At 38.8% G+C, this 25,342-nt stretch overlaps 1 protein-coding gene across 1 annotated transcript; it reads right to left on the reverse strand.

Annotated features, from left to right (window-relative positions):
* Positions 1–5,909: 5,909 nt before the first annotated feature.
* On the reverse strand, positions 5,910–8,609 carry LOC143558952 (DNA replication complex GINS protein PSF2-like). The gene is made up of 8 exons (XM_077047686.1): positions 8,462–8,609; positions 8,299–8,373; positions 7,255–7,369; positions 6,676–6,775; positions 6,566–6,596; positions 6,368–6,460; positions 6,147–6,296; positions 5,910–6,043 (listed from the first exon to the last, which is right to left on the reverse strand). Exons 1-8 carry the CDS (start codon positions 8,507–8,509, stop codon positions 6,026–6,028), a joined length of 630 nt encoding a protein of 209 aa, XP_076903801.1. The 5' UTR covers positions 8,510–8,609; the 3' UTR covers positions 5,910–6,025.
* Between the last annotated feature and the right edge of the window lie 16,733 nt (positions 8,610–25,342).

Consider the following 25,342-nt stretch of genomic DNA (forward strand, 5'->3'; position numbering starts at 1 on the left):
GGCCTGCATAACAGCCGAGGTCCACATTACCACACAAAAGCACAATCCCAATGTTACGAGAATCCTTTGAAACTGGATTTTGCTTGAAATCTATCCAACCGAACCGCAACAAGGCATATAGCACCACTAGGTTCAACTGCCAATGCCATATTTTCTCTTGATGAAGACCAAGTAGCAAAAGGAGTATAGTTGACCTTAATTATATCATATTGACTTTTTCAATAATCATTCTTATTGCAAACTAACCATCAATCATGTGCAAATGTAAAATCACTCTTATTCACTTAGATACTTAATAGTTAATATTATTATTTCTAAACTTAATTTCCTTTTTTTATTTTTAATTTTAGTGGTAATCATGTTGCTGCACTGGTTATAAAACTCCTAGGAATTTCGGCATATGTAGTTGTACCAAAAACGGCACCGATATGCAAAGTTGAGAACGTGAAACGTTATGGAGGTCAGGTTATATTAAGTGAGACTAATATGCAATCCATGACAAGAGATGACAAACACGTTATTAAATGATACTAGAGCAGTTAGTCTCACTGACCGCCCCAGTCTCATTTAATAACTTGTTTGTGTCTCTTGTCTAGATTGCATATAAGTCTCTCTCAATATAACCTGACCTCCAAAGCGTTTCACATTCTCAATTTTGTATATTGGTGCCGTTTTTGGCACGACTAAAAATAAAAGATAAACTTAAATGAGTGATGTTACATTTGCACATGATTGATAGTTTGCAAAACATTCCCAAAATAATCCTTCTGAAACGAGAAATTCTTGAAATGTCCCCAAAATTCAAGACTTTTCAAAAACTATCCTTAACAAACATGTCGGGACGACGTATTTTTTGACTTGTTTTGCTGCAGTGTTGAACCAATGAGTAGACGACACGTATCACCAAACACGGCGCCCCAACTAATAATTGTAAAATACCGGCTGCGGCAACGAGTTTTTGGTGAGTTCTGTTTTCGGCGGCAACGACTGTTTGATCGTTGTGGTTCCCGGCGCCAGCGACGATTTCTCGAAAAAAAAAAGGTGTTGTGACAGGCGTCAGGACTGTGATGAGAGGAATGGTGTGATAGTGATTACCAAAAGAGAACAAAGGAATTGGTGTGTGAGTGTAAGTGTGAATTGTTGATTGGTGTTTGGTCAGTGTTTTAAAGATGAGTAAACAGAGACATGATCACATGAATCATGTGAATGCATGTGCAACTTGGATGTATTGTCAATTCAAGATCACTTTGCTTTTGTTGGTTTTGTTTGGTTGGGGGGTTTTTGCTAGTTTTGTGCTAGCTTTTTATGAAATTTGCCGTTCAAAAAAAAAAAGTAATCGTTCTACTTCTAAAGTCCTCAATGAAAGTAACCATGTATCCAATTCACCGGTCGATGTTTTTAAATTATACCACATATTGTTAGTGTTTTCATCCCCAAGCAGTGGCGTTATCATGTTCATAATTACACACTTAAAAGTCTTGAACTTTAAGGTAGACCACAAAATGGAAGACACTGGCGCTGCGTATCTTGTCCGACAAGTAAAATGACCATGGTGGTAGATATCATGTACCATCAGCATACAACTCTTCCATCGTACCAACTAGGTAGTTGTGTTCCTCGTCGACTTTTTATGGATTTATTGATATGGTACAAAACTTCACCTAATAGTTCACGTGAATTTTAATGAATGTATAGGAAACATCTTCAATCAATGTTAAGAATCTGCAAACTCCACATGCATCAAGTGCTACCAAAAATGTCATTTTGATCCATCAAAATTTAGCGCCCCGTAGTTTTAAGTACCGGTTTACCAAAAGCTTCTATTCTTTCTGTTCTATTGATATCACGAATAACTTTTGAAGCCAAGAACTACGAAAGCCCCGTGTGTATACTTGAACCAGCTACTTCATTTGAAATGTGACTCCAAAGCCTACTTCCAGGCCGAACACGATTTTATGCCGACTTGGTAGTTTTGTTATTTATTTCATTACTTAGGTTTAAGAAACTTATGGAATTATGTTTGGGGTTAACGAGACGTTACACCTTGTTTATATAATTTGTTATCATATTCTCATACTTATTGGGTAATCTATTCCTAACTAGTTATGTAGGGATGAGTGGGTACCAGTTGGTACTAGTACTTAGACGTGCACAAAAAAACCGGTTCCGGAACCTAACTGGTGGAACCGAACCGGAACCGGTTCCAGTTCCAACCCGGTTGGTACAATACCCGGTTTGGGTATTTTTGTACCCGAAAATCGTACCCGGTTCTCATATTTGTATGTTAGTATCAGTTCCAACCCGGTTCTTAATTGTAACCGGTTCGGTTCGTACCCGGGAAAACCGGTTCCGGCGGGTTTTTTTTGAAGAGTCAAACAAAAGTCAAAATAGCCGTTGGAACCGGTTCCAACGGTAATATAGCCGTTGGAACCGGTTTTTTAGCCACCAATTAGCCGTTGGAACCGGTTCCAACGGTAATATAGCCGTTGGAACCGGTTTTCGAGAGACAATAGATCCGTTGGAACCGGTTCCAACGGTAATATAGCCGTTGGAACCGGTTTTTGATGCCCAAACCTATATATAACTTGTTTTCCACCACTAATTTCACCACCAAACTCAAAAACAAACTAAAATACTACTCCTTTAGCAAACCCGTTCCGTTACCCGACCATCCAACTAAATATTATTATGGCACCCATAAAAAAACTAACAAGAAGGATAAGAAGAGTGTTTTTGTTGCCCCCATTCTTGTTACGGAGGATCCAAGGGTTGTTACGGTAGTCAACCATAACCGCAACCAAGACATATGGAAGAATTGGGATTTGATTGTGGATGACGAAGGTTATCAAAAGGCTCGTTGCAAACTATCTGGTTCAATATTAAAGCACGATTCCAACTCTACTTTGAGAAAGCACATCGAGAAGCCATATTGCAAGGCGTTGAAAGGGATTGGCGCGACCGATCAAATTGACTTGGGAAAAGATGGTACACTATTTCGTTACAACACGACTCAAGTTCAAGATAGAATGGCAAAGTTCGTTATTCAACGAGGTTTGCCGTTTAACCACTTTGATGACCCGGAGTTGACGTCGTTGATTCGCGAAACTCTATAACCGAGATACACACATGTAAGTCGTAGTACCTTAAGACGTCATTGTATCAGGTTGTGAGAGTGTGCTAAAAAAGAGTTAATCGAGTCTTTTCATTCTTTAGAAGCCATGGTTTGTTTAACTACCGATGTTTGGTCGGCACCACACGGGTTGCCCGAATCATACATATGTGTCACCGCTCATTGGGTTGATCCGGTGACATGGCAATTGATGAAACGCACCATCGCTTTTGAAAACTTCCCGTTCCTACATACCGCCGAAAAATTGTTTGAATTACTTGATGAAGTTATAACGACTTACAACTTGAGAAATAAAATATTTTCGATTTCGTTTGACAACGCTTCAAACAATACTAAGGCGGCTGAAAAATTTATCATTAAATATTCACCACCTTGTTTCGGGGATTTTTTTCATGTCCGATGTGTTGCACATATCATCAACTTGGTTGTTCAAATAGGTCTTGACAATGAAAACATTTGTGATGATTTAAAATACTTTAGACGTATGTTACAAGATGTCTTCAAAAGTGGTAAAATAAGACATCTTGAATATAAGAACTATTGCAAGTCGGTTGAAAGAAAGTATTTGGGGCCGAATTGGGACGTTCCAACCCGTTGGAACTCAACTTGTCATATGTTAAAGTGTGCTTTTGCCCAACGCCAAACTTTACAAGCTTTTCATAACAATCTTGTTGAAGAACGCGAGGCCGATATGTTTCCGGAAAGTGTTTGGGTCCAAGTCGGTTATTTGTTGGAGTATCTTGACGTGTTCAAAAAGTCAACAACAAAATTATCGGGAGTCTATTACCCTACTAGTTGTTGGGTTTTGCAAGAATTGTACTATATGTCTTGTGTTTTTAAAAGCTTTGCGGAGAAGAACAAACTCTTCGAAAATATTGTTGCGGTGATGAAAGAAAAGTTCATAAAATATTTTGAAAACATACCGCCGGTCTTTACTTGTGCCGCCGCATTAAATCCCTATTGGAATGTTAATGGGGTTGAAACAACGATTGAGGAAATATTCGACAACTTAGGTATGCACGAGATTGACCCGAAGTTGTCGACGGAAGCGAAGGACAAGTTCAACAAAAACCTTCAAGACCTTTATGACCATTATTTTCAAATGTATGGTCCAAGCACGAGATCGTCTTTTGTGAAAAAAACAACTAGTAGGCCGTGCAATGACCACTTATAAACTTGATGAATGGGATTCGTGAATCGGCATCTAAGAGGCAAAGAGGAAACACACCAAGTAGCGAACTTGGTCGATATAGTGGAGCAAACTATGTTGAGGGCGCAACGGTCGACGAAATTCGCAATATTGATTTGTTGGCTTGGTGGAAAGGTAAACAAAACGAATTTCCCATTCTATCCGCCATGGCTCGTGATTTGCTTGCCGTACAAGCCTCAACGGTTGCTTCCGAATCGGTTTTTTCTCTTAGTAGGAGGGTGTTATCTATGCGAAGAACAAAACTAACTCCCGAGTCTCTAGAGGTTTGCATTTGTCTAAAGGACCATTTGGATGCGGTGGATCGTGTACAACACAAGGCGAACTTTGAAGACGAAATACCAATAAAGCGTCATATTCATGATGAGGAGGCGGAGGACGGGGTTTCTTCCGATAACGAAGACGAGGGTGAAGACGAGAATGAAGACGAAGAAGAGTTGTAATTATTTGTTTTGGTAAAATTATTTGTAACTTGTTCAACTAATATTTAGTTTTGATTTGTTTTATTATAATTACTTTTGTTACTCATGATTAATTTTTGTTACTTTTTTAATAACGACGAACATTTTATTTATTTAAAAAATAACTATTACAAACATTATTAAAACATAAACGATACTAAACATAACAACTAAAACATAAAAAACAAAGTCCGTCGTTTTAATCCGGGAATACTTATTTTTGGGTTGTAGAGCCGGACGACTCTCCCACTTCCGTTTTTTTAGCTTCCAAACTTCTTTTCTCTCGACAATACTTATTCGTATGTTTTCGTAATGTCGAGTTGGATCCTGCTTTAAGAAACTTCGAGCAATATTTGCAACGTGCCAACTCATGTGAGTCGGTCATGAGACACAAATCGTAATGAACCCAAACATCGGGGCATCTTGTTGTTTCGATCACCATAACAACATCATCATTAGTTGCCATTTGTTGTCGGTTTAAGGTTAATTGTGGTTTGGAGTGTGTTTTATAGTTTTGAAAGTGGTTTAACAAGTACACAAACAAACCTTGCTATTTAGAGTAAAAAAATAACCTATTTATAGTTAAAAAACCGGTTCCAACGGTCAAAAACGGCTATATAGCCGTTGGAACCGGTTCCTAACGGCTATGATATTTAAATTTCAAAAAAACCGGTGGAACCGGTTTTTACGTAAAAACCGGTTCCGGTTCCGGTTCATACCCTACCCGGTTCTTAAAAGTTAGCATATCTGGGCATCGGTTCGGGTCGGGAACCGAACCGGTTCTTGATTGGAACCGGTGCCATTTTACAACCCGGTGTGAAAAAACCGGTTCGGGTTTTCCAGTTGAACCCGATTTGTGCACTTCTACTAGTACTGGTATGGTACCAATATTGAAGACAAAATTCAGGAAATTACAGTACATGTTTTGCTCATCCCTAACTAACATGGCTTCTAAAGATGTAATCTATTTAACATTTTGTAGCCACTAGTTTTAACTTTTAAGTACGGCTATGAAAATAATCCCAATAAGACTACTGGAAATTCGAAATCAGACCGCTAAAAGCACAATTCCAAAAACTTAATATTTTACAGACAGATTTAAACAAAACCAAACGAAAAGAGATTTAAAGCCACGATTAATTAAGATAATTTGACTGATAGAAATTAGAAGAGTTTGAGGAATCACTTCTGTTGAATATGCAGGTGATTTCAGAAGACATATGTCATTTACCGTCTCAGTTCACGCTGAAAATTAAAGAAAAATAGGTTAAAACTTAGCACATGTATATACGTCTGAGATTATGATATCATTCATAATTTCATATGATGTGCATATGAAAAAGCTTACCCTAGGTCCCCGATCAGCTGTTTGGGGTCGTCTATATTCCTCTCTCTGTGATTCTTGAATAATCTCTGGAGCGGCAAGTTCATAAAACGTTTCTAGACTTCCAGTAACAAACGGTCGTATCACATTTACTTCCATTGCAGATAAATTTAGCTGAATATTTCAATGATTCATGTTATTTAACTTCACATTTTGAATGTAAAACATGAGCTAACTGTTAATACCTTCATTGCATATGTCCGAGACGAAACTTTCTCCAATCCAGTACCAATTTTGTGAAACCTTACATCTTTGATGTCTTCAATAAGAGATCTCACCTATATAGGTATTTTATAAAACGCGGCTATTAACTTTCATTTTTTAATATCAAGTGATTTCAAAAATACTATTTTCCCACAAAGATCTTTATTCTTTAGACTAACCATATATACTTCAGGAATGTCTTCACGAGCACTGCATCAATGAAAACTTGTTACAGAGCTTTTTTAACAGCAAATGATGAAAGAATAAGTAAAAATTAAAAGTCACTTACTGGTCAAAAAGAAGCCTTGAAATCTCAACATAATGAAATGGAAATGCTTCAAAAGAGCTTGCTGAGTCGCGTTCTGACTCCAAGACCTGAGTCAGTTTTTCTAGTGGGATAGATTTCATAAAAAAAAGGTCACTAACTAAAAATATATGTAAGTATTTAACACTGTATTTCTTAACCTTGGGTTATGTGAATGCACATATTGTTCAGCTTGATACATAAACTATAATTGTCATTAGATTATGTGAATATCAAATAAAAAAGATTGATAATTCAATACCTTATTAATTTAAAGCAGTTACATTTTTAAATGGCTCACACGAATCGATAAAACACAAGTTCAGATAAACCAACTACTCATAACTGCTTAAATTGCTATTTCAACAATTAACTGTAAATGTCATAGCCTGTTTCAGTATATCTTCTAACATTTCATCATAAACCGTTTGTTCATTTCTACTGAAACTGGACTTTTGAATTCATCATACGCTAGCAGGAAATGTCATAGCCTGTTTCAGTATATCTTTTTTTATAAACTGTTTGTTCATGTGTGTGTTTAAGTTTCACAGAGTAAAAATTTACCAACAGACATCCAATCTGGAGGGCGAATAGTGCATTTCCCTCTCTTTTTCAAAGCGACAGCCAACCATATCGGGACCTGAGTAGGTATCTGTGGCTGAAATGGACCAAAATCACCCTGCCAATTATAATAAAAGAAATGTTAACAACACATTCAAACTATAACATGTTGGGTTATCTAGAAGTTTATTTAAGAAGTTACTAAATAAAGTCTAAGTATAGCCGTATAGGGGTGCAAAATAGCCAAGCCGCGCGCGAGCTACTCAAGCTTGAATCGATTAAAAACTCAAAGCAAGACGAGCTTTTTCGAGCTCGAGCCAAGCCCAAGCCTTATATAAAGCTTGTTTAGCTATCGAGCTCGAGTTTGGGCCTTGTATGTAAAGCTCGCCGAGCCATGTCTATTTATAAGTTTTAAGGGCGTGCATGGTTCGGTTCGGTTTTTATCCTCAACCTAATTAACCAATCGGTTTTCAGTTAATCGGTTCAGTTTATTTGGTTTGGTTAATAACCAAAATTAAATCTGAGCTAAAATTTTTACTTAGGATTACATGAAATGGATGCACAAATACATGAAATGAAGGTATAAATACATGAAATGGATGCACAAACACATGAAACGGAGATATTAAAACATGAAATACATTAAATTGACATTGAAAAGCTAGAAATATATGAAAATAAGAATAATTCAGTTCAGTTAATTCCGTTCGGTTTCGTGGGTTTTCATTTATGTTCTGTTATTGCTCATCCGTAATAAATTTGACCTCTTTTGAACTTCTATATATTAATTTCACACGGCACAGTCAAGCTCGAGCCGGGCTTAGGCTCGCTTAATGTTTTTCTCGTAATAAATAAAAAGAACTAAAACCGTATATAAATTAATTAATAAATAAATAACAAACGAGCCGCCCAAGCTTGAAATAAAAATTATCACAAGCCAAGCTTAAGCTTTAGAAAAAGAGCTCGAAACCAGCCAAGCTCGAGCTAGCGTAAGTCAAAACACGGGCTTCGCTCGCACGTAAACAAGGTAAAGGGAAAGGCGATTACACAAATTAAACTGAGAGGCTTTATCCTTAAGTTAGGAACTATCTCGATCATTTCATCCTCTGCTAAAAACTCCAACTGTATTATCCAATCCAAAATTCACAGTCAATTATAACAGCTATAACTTCACATACAACCAATTACACTTACGGTAAACTTAATTTACCTCAGCAGCTGAAAATGTAGAGCCACATGAATCGGATTGACCAGACATTATTATCACAGATCCAACGGTTGAAGTCACAATTTCAGTACCTGTGATCCGGAATCAACGATTGTGATGGCGAATTCAAGTAATTGGGGTCGCAATTTGGATCCAATTGGAAATTAGGGCTTACAAAGAAAATATGAACTGGCGGGAAAATTGGGATAAACGGCGGGTTTTTGACGTGTTTCTGTTTTTGATTTATTTTAAAGAAACTGCAATGGGCCAAAAACTTAGAGCCCATACAATATAAGAAATGAAAGCTTTTGGGCAGAGAAGCACAAAATACCTTGTTTTGGATTTGACCCGGAACCGGTTTCTACCTCTACTTGACTAGCAGGTATGACCAGGTGTTGGGTTTCTCCATAGACATGTACCCAGAACCGGACCCGACCCACGAACCTACCTGAAACTCGAAAAAAACCCAGTCGAAACCCGGTCAAATATCTGACTATATCCGGAACTGGTTCCTATATGACTCGGTTTTGACTTTTGTTTACCATACCCTAAACCTGGTTCCGGTTCATAAAAATGCTCGGTTTGTGCACCTCTACTTTTAGGTGTGTTTGGGATTTCTTATTTAAGTCAAAAATGACTTTTGGTTAAAAGGGCCTTATTAACTTATGACTTTTTTTTAAAGGGAGTTTAAAAAAAATGCTTTGATTAGCTTATGTGATGGAGAAAGTTAAAATGACCAAAAAAAGACAATTTAATTTTAAATGAGTGTAATGAGTTTTGAGGGTTTGAGGGTGTAGAGGGTAATTCAAACACATTAAGTTAATACGTTACATTACCCCGACTTATTAAAACCTTCTTGTTTTGCCTTGTTGATAACTTAAAATCCATAAGTCCTTTTTATTTGTCAAACAACTTATATAACTTATTAATTTTTTGGAAAGTTTATAAGTTATAAAAAGACTCAAATAAGCAATCCCAAACACCACCTTTGGTCCAACCCGACAATATTATTAATTGAATCTAGAGGTGGGCACAAACCCCCGTTCTGGACCAACCTAGTGTACGAACCATGTTTTGGTTTCTTAGAGAAATTGTACCCGAACCCGTTGGAACCGATTCCATATATACTCGGACAAAAACCCGATCATACTCGGAACTGGTTCCTACCCAACCCCGTATGTGACTTTTGTTGACTAAACCCGGAACCAATTCCTACTCTGTTCTGGTTCTTGAAAAATCGGGCTGCCCACCTCTAACTGAATATATACACTTAAATGTTGATTAACTAATTTGGGTTTATAAATTCTATTGCTATCATTTAGTAAAATTAGTAATTACATTTTTGTTATTAGTGAATACAAGTTTGTTGGACCAACACCAACTCAGGTTTGACCCGTGATCGGATTTTACTAGAGCATTAAAACATGTCGTGCCTTCGGGCGAGGTGAGCCAACTGGGTTTTACCGGGAACGCCAAGCCAAACTCGGATGTCAGCGTGGATCCCGATCACGTCAACATAGTTTGTTACGGTTTATTCGAGACAACCGTCAATCTCCCAAGAACACAAGAGAAGAAGAGAAAATAAACCCAAAATAATAATTCTTTCTTATTCTGTTTCTTAAACGAGATTACAATATATAGAAAAACAAAAGACATAAAAATAGAAAAAGATAAATAATAAGGAAACATAGTTTGACTACAATGGAAACTAAATAAAAGATAAACTTTAATAATAATAATAATAATATTTTTTCATTGTAGGATCGTATCAATTCCCGACCCCTTGAAAACGTCCTTGTCCTCAAGGACGGAATGTCGTTGCCATGGTGGTCGCCACTCGAGTCGTACAACGACAAGTGGGGCGGTCTCAACGTAGCACCAAGGTGGCTGCCATTCGAGTCTTCTGGTGTTATTCGGGCCAATGTCAACGGACCACCACAAGGAGTGCAACACGGGTCGCCTTGTTGTACCTTTTAACGGTGTCGGCGCCAACAAGCTAATTGTATTGTTGTAAATTTGATTAGCATCTTTATTAACCATCAAATTACAACTTTGTTGCTTATATTTACTAGTTGCATGCCCATCTAAGGTCACATCCCCCAATCCTTGAGTAACTTCCTCATTAGCAATGGTTTCATGATCAGATTTGGCAATTGTATTGACAAAACTAGCGTGAAATTGAGTAAGCATTACTGTAGTGAAATCATCCCAGGTGAGGAAGTCTGAACTCCGAAGCCAACCATTGAACCACCAGAATGGTTCATCATCGAAGGATTCAATGACATAGGGAAACCGCTCGTCGCCATAGATCGCGTAAAAAAGAAAATATCGCTCTGCTTGAGAGATCCATAGGGCGGGATTAGATCCGGTAAAACAAGGTAGTTGTGGATGCTCCCACAAGAGTTCTTCCAAAGCCATCTAGGCTAAGGCTCAATGAAAGCACCAATTGTTACGGTTTATTCGAGACAACCGTCAATCTCCCAAGAACACAAGAGAAGAAGAGAAAATAAACCCAAAATAATAATTCTTTCTTATTCTGTTTCTTAAACGAGATTACAATATATAGAAAAACAAAAGACATAAAAATAGAAAAAGATAAATAATAAGGAAACATAATTTGACTACAATGGAAACCAAATAAAAGATAAACTTTAATAATAATAATAATAATAAGAATATAAACTTATTAATATAATATTAATAATAGGATCGTATCAATTGATACAATCCTACAATGAAAAAATATTATTATTATTATTATTAAAGTTTATATTTTATTTAGTTTCCATTGTAGTCAAATTATGTTTCCTTATTGTTTATCTTTCTTTAATTTTATGTATTTGTTTTCCTATATAATGTAATCTTGTTTATGAAAAAGAATAAGAAAGAATTATTATCTTGGGTTATTTTCTCTTCTTCTCTTGTGTTCTTCGGAGATTGACGGTTGTCTCGAATAAACCGTAACAATTGGTGCTTTCATTGAGCCTTAGCCTAGATGGCTTTGGAAGAACTCTTGTGGGAGCATCCACAACTACCTCGTTTTACTGGATCTAATCCCGCCCTATGGATCTCTCAAGCCGAGCAATATTTTCTCTTTTACGCAATTTTTAGCGACGAGCGGTTTCCCTATGTTGTTGAATCCTTTGCTGATGAACCATTCTGGTGGTTCAATGGTTGGCTTCGGAGTTCAGACTTCCTCACATGGGATGATTTCACTACAGCAATGCTTACTCAATTTCACGTTAGTTCCGTCAATGCAACTGCCAAGTCTGATCATGAAACCATTGTTAAGGAGGAAGTTACTCAAGGATTGGGGGATATGACCTTAGGTGGGCATGCAACTGGTAAATATAAGCAACAAAGTGGTAATTTGATGGTTAATAAAGATGCCAATCAAATTTACAACAATACAATTACCTTGTTGGCGCCTACACTGTTAAAAGGTGCAATAAGGCAACCCGTGTTGTGCCCCTTGTGGTGGTGTGTTGACATTGGCCCGAATAACACCGGAAGACTTGAATGGCGACCACCGTGGTGTTACGTTGAGGTCGCCCCACTTGCCGTCGTACGACTCGAGTGGCGACCGCCTTGGCAACGACATTCCGTCCTTGAGGACAAGGACGTTTTCAAGGGGTCGGGAATTGATATGATCATATAATAAAAATATTATTATTATAATTATTATTTAAGTTTATTTATTATTTAGTTTTCTTATTATAGTCAAATTATGTTTCCTTATTGTTTATCTTTCTTTAATTTTATGTATTTGTTTTCCTATATAATGTAATCTTGTTTATGAAAAAGAATAAGAAAGAATTATTATCTTGGGTTTATTTCCTCTTCTTCTCTTGTGTTCTTGGGAGATTGACGGTTGTCTCGAATAAACCGTAACATAGTTGGCCTGAGTTGTTTTGTTTGTTTTCAAGCTTGATGATTTTATAAGTTTCTTGTCACAAGAGTTTCAAATAACAAGTTAACAAAATATTTTCCAAAATAGATCTCAACATAATAAAATATCAAACTATCAATATACAAATAAATTAGCAAAGTTTTATGGGTTAGCAAGTGAGTTAGTTAAGGCAAAATCAACTCGAGTTGTTGTACGAGCGAGTTACCTTGGGCTCGAACATTTACCCCCGTTGGCTCGAGCCAAGTGGAGTTAAGTTTTAACAAGCTTATTTATCCCAGCTGCCAAGCAATTAAGGTGCTAGCTATTTGAATAGTCTTAACTAAAGTCTAAAATACTTCTATTAAGCCTTTAATAAAATTTATTATCAATGGATAAGATGTTTCCATGTTACATTCACATAACTTTGTTTTGAATAAAAGCTGGCCCAATGGATGTTGAATGATCATTGGTCTTGTTCCATGAATTAGAATTGAATAAATTAAAAATGTGACTATTTAATTTAATCCGATTATTGAACTCTCCCTTGAACTAGCAGGGCTTGCCTCAATGGCCAGGAACATGATAGATGACCCGAATGTCCCGGGTTCGAATCATGATTTCAACCAGATTTTAATAGAGCATTAAAACTTGTTGTGCCTTCGGGCGAGGTGAGCCAACCGGTTTTACCGGGAACGCCAAGCCAAACTCAGATGCCAGCGTGGATCCCGATCATGTCAACATAGTTGGCCTGAGTGGGGTGGTGGGGCGCGACATGTTCACGCAGTGAGATAACTTAACAGTGAAAGTCATCGTTCGGGAAAAAAAAAAACTCTCCCTTGACTATAATATAATTTTAAGTAGACTCATTAATGTTATTCCAGAAATGAGAAAGTTCGAGTGACGCCAAAAACACTTTCCATGCAAGTTCACACCCATCAAGTGTACGATCATTTAAGTCCACTACGACTTCTTTTCAGTCAACTACAACTCTACAAGGCAAAACAACTAGTAACTTGAATCAAAAGAACAAAAATTGAAATGGGTTCTTTTTTCCTTACTCGATTCAAACTAAAAAGTTGTCGTGATGGTGAGTACAAGGGCTCGGACCTATATTTGTTTCTTGTTCATTAAGTTGTTAACCGCAGTTTTATCTCTGTATATACCTTGTTATGAGCTAATAAGAAAAACCCTAGTTACAGCCCGTGAACATAGGTCTCCACAAAGCAATAATTGTTATTTTAATGTGTTGTGACAGTTAAGGTTGCATCTGCAACAACACCACCTAGACCAGCTCGAAGCCAAGATGAGATTTTGCCGTTGGCAAATGCAAATTTAAAATCATTTAGTTTCCATGCACTTAAAACAGCCACCAGGAGTTTTCGTCCCGAAAACATGTTGGGTGAAGGTGGTTTTGGTATAGTTTTTAGAGGCAAGATATATGAGCAATCACATACAGTAGCCAATCGTGGCACGGGCACTGTTATTGCGGTAAAGATATTAAACCAAGAAGGTCTTCAGAGACACAGAGAATGGTTGGTAAGTGTCACTCCAGTCTCTATATATGCAGTTTGATTATGAAATTGTTACTTTTAGTAAACTAATTATTTGTAATAATTTGTTACAGACGGAAGCAATGTTTTTAAAACCGAACCGGCACCTGAACTGGTCATCTTACCGGTTCACTGGTTGAAACGGTCAGACCGTTGAACCGGTTCAAGAACCGGATAACTCTGTTTAATGTGACTAAAATTAAAAAAAAAAGAATATGTGGCCATTATAATTCGTAGCATTATTAAAAAAGCCCATGTTAACTTATCTGACCCATTAACCTTTATCTAAGGCTTTTCCAAGGCTTTCACTTTGGAACAAGTGAGGTATTTAGAAACATACAAAGCGATACCTTTCTTCATACCAGGCCACCAATAGATATAACGAAGGTCGGCGTACATCTTATCCGCGCCGGGATGTATGGAATATCGTGACTTATGAGCTTCGTCCATAATAAATGTGCGAAGATCATCACGATTAGGGATCCATAAGCGGTTCAGAAAGTAAAGCAGACCATTGGGTTTAGTTTCAAGTTGGGTTTCGGCACCACACGACATCTCGTCATACATATTGCCTTCAGTGACGGATTCGTGTTGAGCATCGAGAACACGCTTTTCGAGATCATTTTGAACAAGAACACAAGTAAGAAGTATTGATTTGAATGACTTCTTACGACTGAGAGCATCGGCCACGACATTCGCTTTTCCAGGATGATAGCGAAATTCACATTCATAGTCGCTAAGCAACTCGGCCCATCGACGTTGTCTCATATTGAGTTCTTTTTGGTCAAAAATGTGTTGGAGACTCTTGTGATCGGTAAACACCACACACTTCGTACCATAGAGGTAATGTCTCCAAATCTTCAAGGCAAATACGACAGCACCAAGTTCGAGATCATGCGTCGTATAATTTTTCTCGTGAACCTAGAGTTGTCTCGAAGCGTAAGCGATAACCTTGCCTCGTTGCATAAGAACGCAACCAAGACCTTGGTTAGAAGCGTCGCAGAAAACGGTAAAATCTTCATTTCCTTCCCGAAGAGCAAGAATAGGAGCATTGCAAAGCATGTCCTTAAGAGTTTCAAAGGCTTCTTCTTGCTTTGACCCCCACACAAAGGTTTCACCTTTGTGTGTTAAAGCGGTGAGGGGCAATGCGATATTGGAAAAGTTATGAATGAAACGACGGTAATAACCCGCCAAACCGAGAAAAGAACGAACTTCGGTGAGAGTCGTAGGCGGCTTCCAATTCTTAATAGTTTCGATCTTTGCAGGATCAACATGAATACCCTTTTCGTTAACAATGTGGCCCAAAAACTGAACTTCTTTCAACAAAAACTCGCACTTAGAAAACTTGGCATACAATTGCTCCTTTTGAAACAGATCAAGAATGGTATGGAGATGATTCTTGTGGTCGCTCTCGGATTTCGAATAGATTAAGATATCATCGATGAAAACAATAACGAACTTGTCCAGATAAGGTTTACAAACATAGTTCATGAGGTCCATAAACATCGCGGGTGCGTTTGTCAACCCAAAAGGCATAACACAGAACTCGTAATGACCATAACGAGTACCGTCTTGGGAATGTCATCATCACTAACTTGGAGTTGATGGTAACCTGAATGGAGATCGATCTTCGAGAAGCATGCGGCTCCTTGAAGTTGATCGAAAAGATCATCGATTCGAGGGAGCGGATAACGATTCTTGACGGTAAGTTTGTTGAGTTCACGGTAGTCAATGCACATGCGGAAAAAACCATCCTTCTTCTTGACAAATAGCACAGGTGTGCCCCAAGGAGAGGAACTCGGGCGAATGAAACCCTTATCCGAAAGTTCTTAAAGTTGGCTCGAGAGTTCTTGCATCTCGGAGGGTGCAAGTGTAGGTTCCTAGCCGGATCACACAGGAATATCTCATAACACGAGGATGCGGAATCCCCACGTAATACGATACGAGCGTAAGATAGATAATACGTTGAACCGATAAGACAAACTCACGGCATAATACTAATAAACTCTATTGTATTGCAACAATTCAACACGTGATATCAATAATCACTAACACACGTTCGGAAAAACTATGTAACGATAAGCTGAAGTGGAGGTTTAAATAGACCTCGACAACTTCGCCTAACATACTAGGCGAAGTTGTCATAACTTCGCTTATTCTCCAAGTTCGCCTACATCTCAGGCGAACTTATATAAAACAATATTCAAAACCAAACAAACAATCTAAAACGATTACAGACACATACAAAACACAAGATACTGAACTACTGACATTATGCACCAACAGACTCCCCCTTGGCAGTAGCTTCATATCTCTATCTTCATTCTCGTGTCTGGTAATCCCAAAAATTTTGTGCCACCCGTCTTCAACCATGAACGCCCTGTCTTACACAGACAGAGACCACCCTCTGGTACTTCTTGGCTTCATCTTTCCACGCAGGAATGTAGAATATCTTCTTATCGTTTAGTACCTGCAAATCAGCTTGAGACAAATTTACCAAGTGCATGGGATCATGCACTCTTAGAATCTCCTGTTCGTCCTCATCTTCCATAACAGCTTCAGCTGTTTGACTATCAACATACCACCACTTGAGACTCTTTAAAACATCCTTGGGCATTATCTTCATCGGCACTTCTTTCAAACACCGAATCGGTTTATATTTCATCACCATCCAAGGTTTGCCATCAGCTCACATTCCCCTTTCCTTATCTTCAACTAACTTCCCTTTCTGAGGCTTTAACAACTCAAACTTCTTCTCTTTCACGCTTTCTTTCCACACGATCTTCCCAATTATCCTAGCCATATTGTCATCACTCCTATTAATCAATCTCAATTTAGCCAAATCCTTCACCTCACACTCAGGCAAGGTATTGAGCGATCTCAAAGTCCTCTTAAAATACTGAATCCCATCAAAGAGTTTAATCACAAATAACTTTAACTGCTCATCACACAGCCAGCAAATAATACCTTTCTTCGACTCAGCATACCCCTTGATATTGTAACTCTTTTTGAACATTGTTGGAACCGCTGGCTTCTTTGTCTTAACAAACCACTGAGCATAGCCTTCTTTCCATCTCGGCTGTTCTTCCCACTCAGACTCATCTGACATCCATATCTAGACTCACATTCACCTTGTCAACATCTGGAATATCATGTTCTACACCATCATCCACAATCTCACCTTCTTCTATCTCATTATCAATCACAATCTGTTCTCCTATCTTTTCAATCTCATCAACAGTTAACACATCATCTGTTAAATCATCATCATCACCCAACATTTCCTCATCATCAACAACAACGACATTCTCACCACCTGATCCACCTGATGTACCAGTTGACTCCCCCTGAGATGTGGAAGTCCCAAGAGTTTGTTCAGTTCTTGGCAACTCACCACCTGCACCTTTCGATGCATTGGGATCATCGTCTCTATCTTGTCTCTTCATGGTTCTCAACTCGTCGCCCTTGCAGCTCATCTCCCCCTGAGATGCTAAGAACTCTTTAAGGGCATTAAATAATTTGCCGTGTTCAACAAGGAGGGACGACTGTAACTGGTTCTCTACCACAAGTCTCTGGATGGCATGAGTTTGGATGAGATTAATTCTTGACTGTTCAGCAACCACCTGTTCAAGAGCTACTATCCTCTCGGAATCTGATAAAGTAGCATCAAAATCAAACCTTATGTGAGAAATGTCTTGAGCATACGGTGGAGGAATGCCCAAGCTAGCTGGAATATCAGAAGTAGTCTGAAAAGTAACTGCAGGTGGTATTGAAACAGGCATCCCCCGCAGTAGCAACCAACGTTGACTCAACAAATCTTGCAACAACCTCCGATGGAGTGACAGTAGGAGGTGGCAAGGAGACTATCTCCGGTGCTGTAAATTGAAACGTGGTCGGAGGAACACCAAAGGATGACGATGTGGTCACCACGGGAACACTTGAGGTAATCGGTACTGTCACAGTCATAGAAGCAGGAACCATAGTCATACCAGATAACGAGGGTGGAGAGAAACAAACCACCCTTGAGCTTTCACCAACTCCTGAACTTTCACCAGCTCTGACCTTCTTCGATCTTCGTACCAACTTGTCTAACTCCTCCTCATAGTCAGATTCACTGTCATCCGAGTCTTTATTTCTCTTGCCATGTATTCTTTCTTGTCTGACCAGAATCTGTTGTGCTTCAGCAATATCGTCAGTGGAGGAGTCAGAGTCGGTTCTCTCAGAATCCGCCACAGACGTAGCGACCATAGAAATATTCACACCAGATGCCTCAGCTACTGGGGCTCGAACCTCAGCAGCTGGATCAATTTGTTCCATGTCAAAGAACCCTTGCCCTCCAAAGGTGACTTCAAGATCGACCTGTTCTACCGGAGCTGCAACAGGATCAGCAGGCAGTGCTTGCTGTACCACAGGTGGTGGTTGAACCACAGGAGGTGGTTGAGGAACATTAGCCTGTTGCGGTGCCGGGTCACGAAATTCATCTCCTCTAGGAGCAATATAAGTAGGATTCACCAAATAACCAAACAAAGCAGTGTGCCGCGGACGAAGTTTTGGTTTGCTACGAGCACTTGATGACCTACATTGCGCAAAAATTCTCTTACTTACACTTTCAACATAACGGATAGGACGTCGTTGAGGCAGCGTAGGGGCTACGTGATTCAGAATCATCTGTAGGAATCTCGGGTACATCAAAAATCTTTCCCTGGCAACCGCGCGTCTCTGACGATCAATTTCATAAAACACCGTCTGACTAAAGCTGTAGGGCTTGTTGTAAGTCAGGGCAGTCATTGCAGATTGCATCGTTGCCCCCATACCGTCTGTACCAGCTTTACGACCCGACATGCATACTATCATCACGTGCATGAGATTCCGCCACTGATCTAATAAAAATCCCTTTCTCCGTTGAGTGTCACCTAACGGACCCGAATAACCCATACGCAGAAACGCACCATCTCTGAATGGAGCCGGAAAATTTGTTGGATCATTTGTAGTTTCAACCCCAAACTTTGATCTGCCGAGAACTGTACCACCTGATTGTTCACTGTAGCGCGCATAACCGGAGGATTAACTCTAAAGTCATATTCTACCGTTCGCCAAAAGTCTTCAATATTTGGTAGTGAAATGGGGAGAGTAGTCGTGATGGCGTGAAAAGTACGTGAGCGAACGAGGAATGAAATGATCTCACGATAGTCCTCTATACCACTAGCATCTGGATCCAAAGTGATATACATGTTGTGACCCGGAAAGAATTGTCGGTTGTTGTCACCACCTTCGTCACCACCAGCACCACCAGCCCTTGCCACAGCAGCCATATCTGAACAACAAACGGTCTACGTTAGAACATTGACGTAGTAGATCATAACTTCGCCTATTACCATGAGCGAAGTTATGAAATCTTTTATGTTTAACTTCGCAGAACCCAACTTCGCCTGAGTAAACTGATCAGAACACTTAGGTAAAAATTTCATGCGCAGGCGAAGTTAGTCATATGGCGAAGTTGAGTACAACTTCGCCCTAATCCCTAACTTCGCCTGAGAACAAACCAGAAAACTTAAACAAAATATTCTTGAGGAGGCGAAGTTAAACATATGGCAAAGTTGAGTACAACTTCGCCTAAACCCTAACTTCGCCTCCATCTGAATCGTCGTATTACGGAGATCCGATCATGGTTTTGTTTGGTAGTATTTGAGAATGAAAACATGAAAATATTGTTCAATTGAGATCTAGAAGACCAAATGGGTTACAAACACAGTAAAAACAGATAGTTTATCGAGTGTTTAAAGGGTTGCACAAACTATGTCACAAATCGGATCACCAAGGCTTCTGAGTATCACCATTAATATGAATTACAGGTTAAACCGATCCTACACACCTTTATCACGGACAAAAAACAGATAATAATGAGGTTTCGATTCAAGGTATAAGTTCGCCGAGGGTTAGAGGTTTGTGGGTATAAGTTCACCGAAGTTGTCAAGGGTTAGAGTTTGAAGATACTTTGACTCGTTTGACCACCGAACCCCTCTTATAGTTAGAAGCAACCACATAGGCGAAGTTGTGTTAAGTTCGCCCAATATTAACTTCGCCTATAGTCAACCTGGTGGTTAACTTCGCCTATTAGATTACCAATTAACTTCGCCTATAGTCAATTTACAAACAGAACCTTATAAAATTAATCAAAATGCAACACGCTTTTAAAATCCTCTGTTAAAAATTTATACTTTACGATCAAATAACCAAGTAACCAAGTTTTAAATCATAAGACAGAATAGGCAATGAAAATTTTAGTAATAAAATAAACGGGATCAAATTTCAGTCTTGACGAGAACCTGCATGTTTTGGAAAAGATCCGAACAGGAATCATACTAATTAAGTGGCTGTCACATAGATCCATGTTCAGCGGTATTATGACTTAAAGAAACAGGTTGTAAGCAGGTATAAAACTTAGTATGGTTTTCATCGCGTCTGTGATACGGATTAGGTTCAATTAAGCTCAAACTTTAGATGGACATCACATGAGAGATTGTGATGCCTCCTATCTATTCTCAAAGCGTATTTTGCTTTCCCCATGTCACCCCGAGTTGACTTCGACCCGTAGTGTCTGATTAAACAGTAAGCACACATCAATCTTTAGAGTCTTCTTCCCGTTCCTTTTTTTATGCTTGAAATATTCTCTCTTGCCTCTTTCTTGATATTTGAAACAACATAAGCTTCAGAAGGCTTAACAATATACATTTTTTTTATTATTATTATTATTATTTTTATTAATAAAGACATTAATACAGCTTCAAATTGTAGACAACTGCAAGTCCCGAATCTGGATCACTGCAGGTAGTTGACACTATCTTCTCAGGAATCAGAACACTCACGGGCTCGTGTATGACTGGGTAATCACTTTTCTGCCTATCATTCGGAAAGATGTACATGGAGACATGCACAACTCAGAATGATTCTTCACATTAAATCGAGAAGATTTAGTTTGTATCACTTATACTTTTACGTACCATAGAAAGCTACCATAACATACAATGACTGTTCTTGAGTCCTTTAGGCCTAATAACTTCACCAGTTAAGCACACAAAAACAGTTTTCTATCACTTTCCAAGGTTGGATCAATTTTCTTTTAAACATTGTATTGAAACTTCATACGAAGTTATAGACTTGAAAACGTATATCATCTCCCAAAAAAAATTTAAAATTCTATCGCCCCGATCAAGTCAAAGTCTTTAGATAAACGGCTATCCTGAAGATCTAATGGATCAGCTGGACCGACCACATACGAGTATGCGTCCTTCTAACTAAGTATGAACGACTATTTTTCAGCGAAAGAATAAAAGCCTATCATAAACCGTCCCGGTCACTTTCAGTCATCTGGTTAATGGTTATCCTCATAATCTACATGTAGAAGTAAGGACCAAACATATCCGAAGATATGTCTTTCAAACTTAAGCAACCGACATAATTTTAAGCGATAGTGATGTTTTTTTTTTTTAATAAACCAGGTTACTCGGGATGGATCATCCCATTAAGCTCAACAAGATTTTGAAAACGGGATTGGTCAAACGCTTTAGTAAAAAGGTCGGCAAAATTATCCAAAGAATCAACCTTTTCAAGCACAATTAATTTCTTCTCAGCACAATCCCGTATAAAATGATGACGAATGTCAATATGTTTAGTTTTGCTGTGTTTGACGGGATTGTTAGTTACTGAGATTGCAGCAGTGTTATCAATGCAAATAGGAGTTTGAGTGAAATTCAGACCATAATCGCACAATTGCTGTTGTATCCATAGAACCTGGGAGCAGCAGTTTGATGCTGCCATGTACTCTGCTTCGCAGGTTGAAATGGCTACTGAGGTCTGCTTCTTGCACTGCCAAGACACCAATCTTCCTCCGAGAAACTGACTCCCACCCGTTGTTGACTTCCTGTTCTGATTGCAACCTCCATAGTCAGAATCTGTGTAAGCTACCAAATCTAGTTCTCCCCTTTTCGTGTACCACAATCCCAACTTAGGCTTGCCTTTGAGATACCGCAAGATTCTCTTCACTCCCTTCATGTGAGATTCCTTCGGGCTTGCCTGAAAATGAGCACAAAGACAAACTGCAAACATAATGTCAGGTCTAGATGCAATTAGATACATTAAAGAACCTATGATTGCTCGATATTGGGTGGGATCAACGTCTTCATCACTGTCAGAATCAGCACCCAGTTTGTGGTTGACGCAAACTGGAGTGTCAAATGGGGTGCTATCGTCCATCTTGAAGCGTTTGAGCACATCATGGACATATTTCGTTTGATGAATAAACATCCCATCTTTTTTGTGATCTACCTGCAATCCCAAAAAGAAAGTTAATTCGCCCATGGCGCTCCTTTCAAACCTCTTCTTCATGACTGCTTCAAATTCCTGACACATGGTGACTTTTGATGCAGCAAAAATGATGTCGTCCACATAGACTTGAACGAGTAGAAAATCTCCCCCTTTTCTCTTGATAAACAGCGTGCTATCGATCTTTCCTCTTTCGAACCCATTCTAAAGCAAGTAATCGGACAAGGTTGCGTACCAGGCACGAGGGGCCTGATGTAGCCTATATAAAGCTTTACTCAGTTTGTACACTTGATCAGGAAAATCTGGGTCAGGGAAACCCGAAGGTTGTTCAACAAACACCACCTCATCGACTTTACCATTAAGAAAGGCACTTTTCACATCTAACTGGAACACTTTCATCTTTTTGTGTGCAGCAAATGCCAAAAATAGTCGAATTGCCTCCAATCTTGCCACAGGAGCAAACACTTCGTTGTAGTCGATTCCTCCTTGTTGATTAAACCCTTTTACTACCAGTCTTACCTTGTTTCATATGATTATCCCTTTCTCATCTCTCTTACATTTAAAAACCCACTTTGTACCGATTGCATTTACGTTCTGTGGTTTTTCAACTAATTTCCATACTTCCATCTTCTCAAACTGTGCTAATTCTTCTTGCATGGCTTCAACCCACGAGCTATCCTTTAGAGCCATTTGATAATTCTTCGGTTCAATCTGGTTGATGAAGCAGGTGTACAAGCATTCATTTATGATACCCGTGTCTTTAATGATTGCGTAAACATATGTGTGTTCATCCAAACTTCTTCTTGTTTGAACACTGTCAAACAGATTACCTATCACGTTCTCCAAAGGGTGATTTTTGTAAATTCCAGTAGTCTGAACTGGACCGACTTCTAGATTGTTTTCTAAATTTGAAGAGAGTTCATCAGTGTGTGATTGATGTTGAGAGTGAAATGGATTGTAGAATTCTTCTTCAATGGAGGCAGCAGGAGTATCAACGGCACTTGACGAGGTTGTTTGACATTCATCGTATTGCGAACGTTGCACAATATTTTCCTCCTCGTCATGGGGACCCGAAAGGTTCGAGACCATTCAAGTTTGGCTTTCTACCAATCATAAGCTCATAACAAGTTTTATTTAATATTTTAACAGTTAAAAGACGATTAAGGATATAACAGGCTGTGGCAACAGCCTCAGCCCAGAACACCACAGGAAGTTTAGCATCTGCCTCCATGGTTCTGGCTCCTTCGATTAGCGTTCTATTCTTCCTCTCAGCTACTCCATTTTGTTGCGGAGTATACGGGGCGCTGTACTGATGTTCTATCCCTTTCTGTAAGCATAACATCTCCATCTGATAGTTCTTGAACTCTGTACCATTATCACTTATGATGTACTTAACCTTTCTCCCAACAATATTTTCAACCTTGGTAATCAAGTTAATTACCAACTGAACAGTCTCATCTTTTGCCTTCAGAAAGTATACCCAAGAGTATCGAGAGTAATCATCGGGTACAACCAAGCAGTATGACGTTCCACCTAGACTCTTTACATTCACAGGACCAAAGAGATCCATGTGTAGTAGGTCTAGGGTACTGACAATTGAGTTAACCTTCTTGGAGTGATGAGGCTTTTTGTGTTGCTTTCCTTTCTTACACGTCAAGCATTGATCTTCAAATTTAATATTCTTCAAGGGAACTCCAAGTACCAGCCCATTCTTGACAATGTAATTCATTTTGCAAAGATGTATATGTCCCATTCTTCGATGCCATAACTCTGACTCAGACTCAGTTGCCTTTGACAGAAGACATGACTCTTCTGTTGTCATCTTAGTTGACCTCATATCCATTACATACGTGTTCTTTTCTCGTGGAGCTCTCATCACCACCCAGGCCTCTGGTATCTTGAAACCAGGATAAAGAACGATTGCCTCATTTTTAGTAAAATGCACCGTGTATTCTTTGTCACAAATCTGAGATACACTCAACAAGTTATGCTTCAACTCTTCCACAAAATTCACCTTCTCTAACTTCATTTTTCCATTCATCACAGTTCCAATATCACTGATTCTATCTCCACTCTCTCCAGCGAAACTAACCCTTCCTCCTTGAACAGATTTTCAGTCACGTAGCAATTTCTTGTTACCAGTCATGTGCCGGGAACAGCCACTGTCAACAACCCACATATTGTTTACAGCCCTGTTTGACTGTTCCTGCACAATTAAAGAAATAGATTAAAATCTATTAAATCTGTTGACCGGCATCCAGTACTTTGGTTGCCCAAAGTCAGTTTGAGGATGGTTTCTGTAAGTTCTGAAAGGAAACCTTCTAGAGGCTGGCTATGAGGCCATCCAAACCTTAGTGAATTAACTGAATTATAATTGTTGGTTTGGTAGTTGACTGGGAAAAAATGAGACTGATTTCTTTGAAATCTTGGATTAGTCCAATGACTGAAATTTGGTGTGTTCACATTCTTACCAGTATCATAATTAGTATTCGTTTTATTCTCAGTTTTCGGAGGCCTCATACCTCTAGATTTTCTCTGTTTTAGAGGACAATCAGCAATAAGGTGTCCTACTTTATTGCATCTGAAACAACTTTTGTTATGAACTTTCGTCTCAACAGTTGTTGCAAATCTCGAGGTTGCATTACTACCCGTTTGTCTAACATATGGTGGGACGAACGGATTTAGGGAAGAATTCTTTTCATCGGGCTTATATTCCTCCCCACGTTTTAGTAACACTACCTCTTCTTTTATCTCACCCAACTCGGATGACTTGTCCGAATTTGATGAGACAGAGCTAGGGACAGAAATCACAACATTAGAACTTGACTTACTCGTTTCGATTTTATTAACTTCAGTTTCTTTAGTAGAAATTTTGATTGGAACTGTCTGACTAATCTCAACATTCGCAGATTGCTGATTACTAGGATCATAAGTATAGTTATTGTTATACGGTGGTGGAACTTCAGAAAATCCAATTCCTCATTTGTTAACCGGGGAACGTTGAACACTTATGATGTGATCTAGCATTGCTGAAGAATTTCTAAATTGTTCAATTTTTCTGTTTAGTTCCACTACTTTTACCTGGTAATCAGCTATCTTTTTATCTTTTTCAGCAATTAGTTT

The sequence above is a fragment of the Bidens hawaiensis genome, unplaced genomic scaffold (assembly GCF_021521415.1).
Source record: "Bidens hawaiensis isolate Kalapana, Puna unplaced genomic scaffold, B.hawaiensis_p1.1 tig00019676_1, whole genome shotgun sequence".
Classification (NCBI taxonomy): domain Eukaryota; kingdom Viridiplantae; phylum Streptophyta; class Magnoliopsida; order Asterales; family Asteraceae; genus Bidens; species Bidens hawaiensis.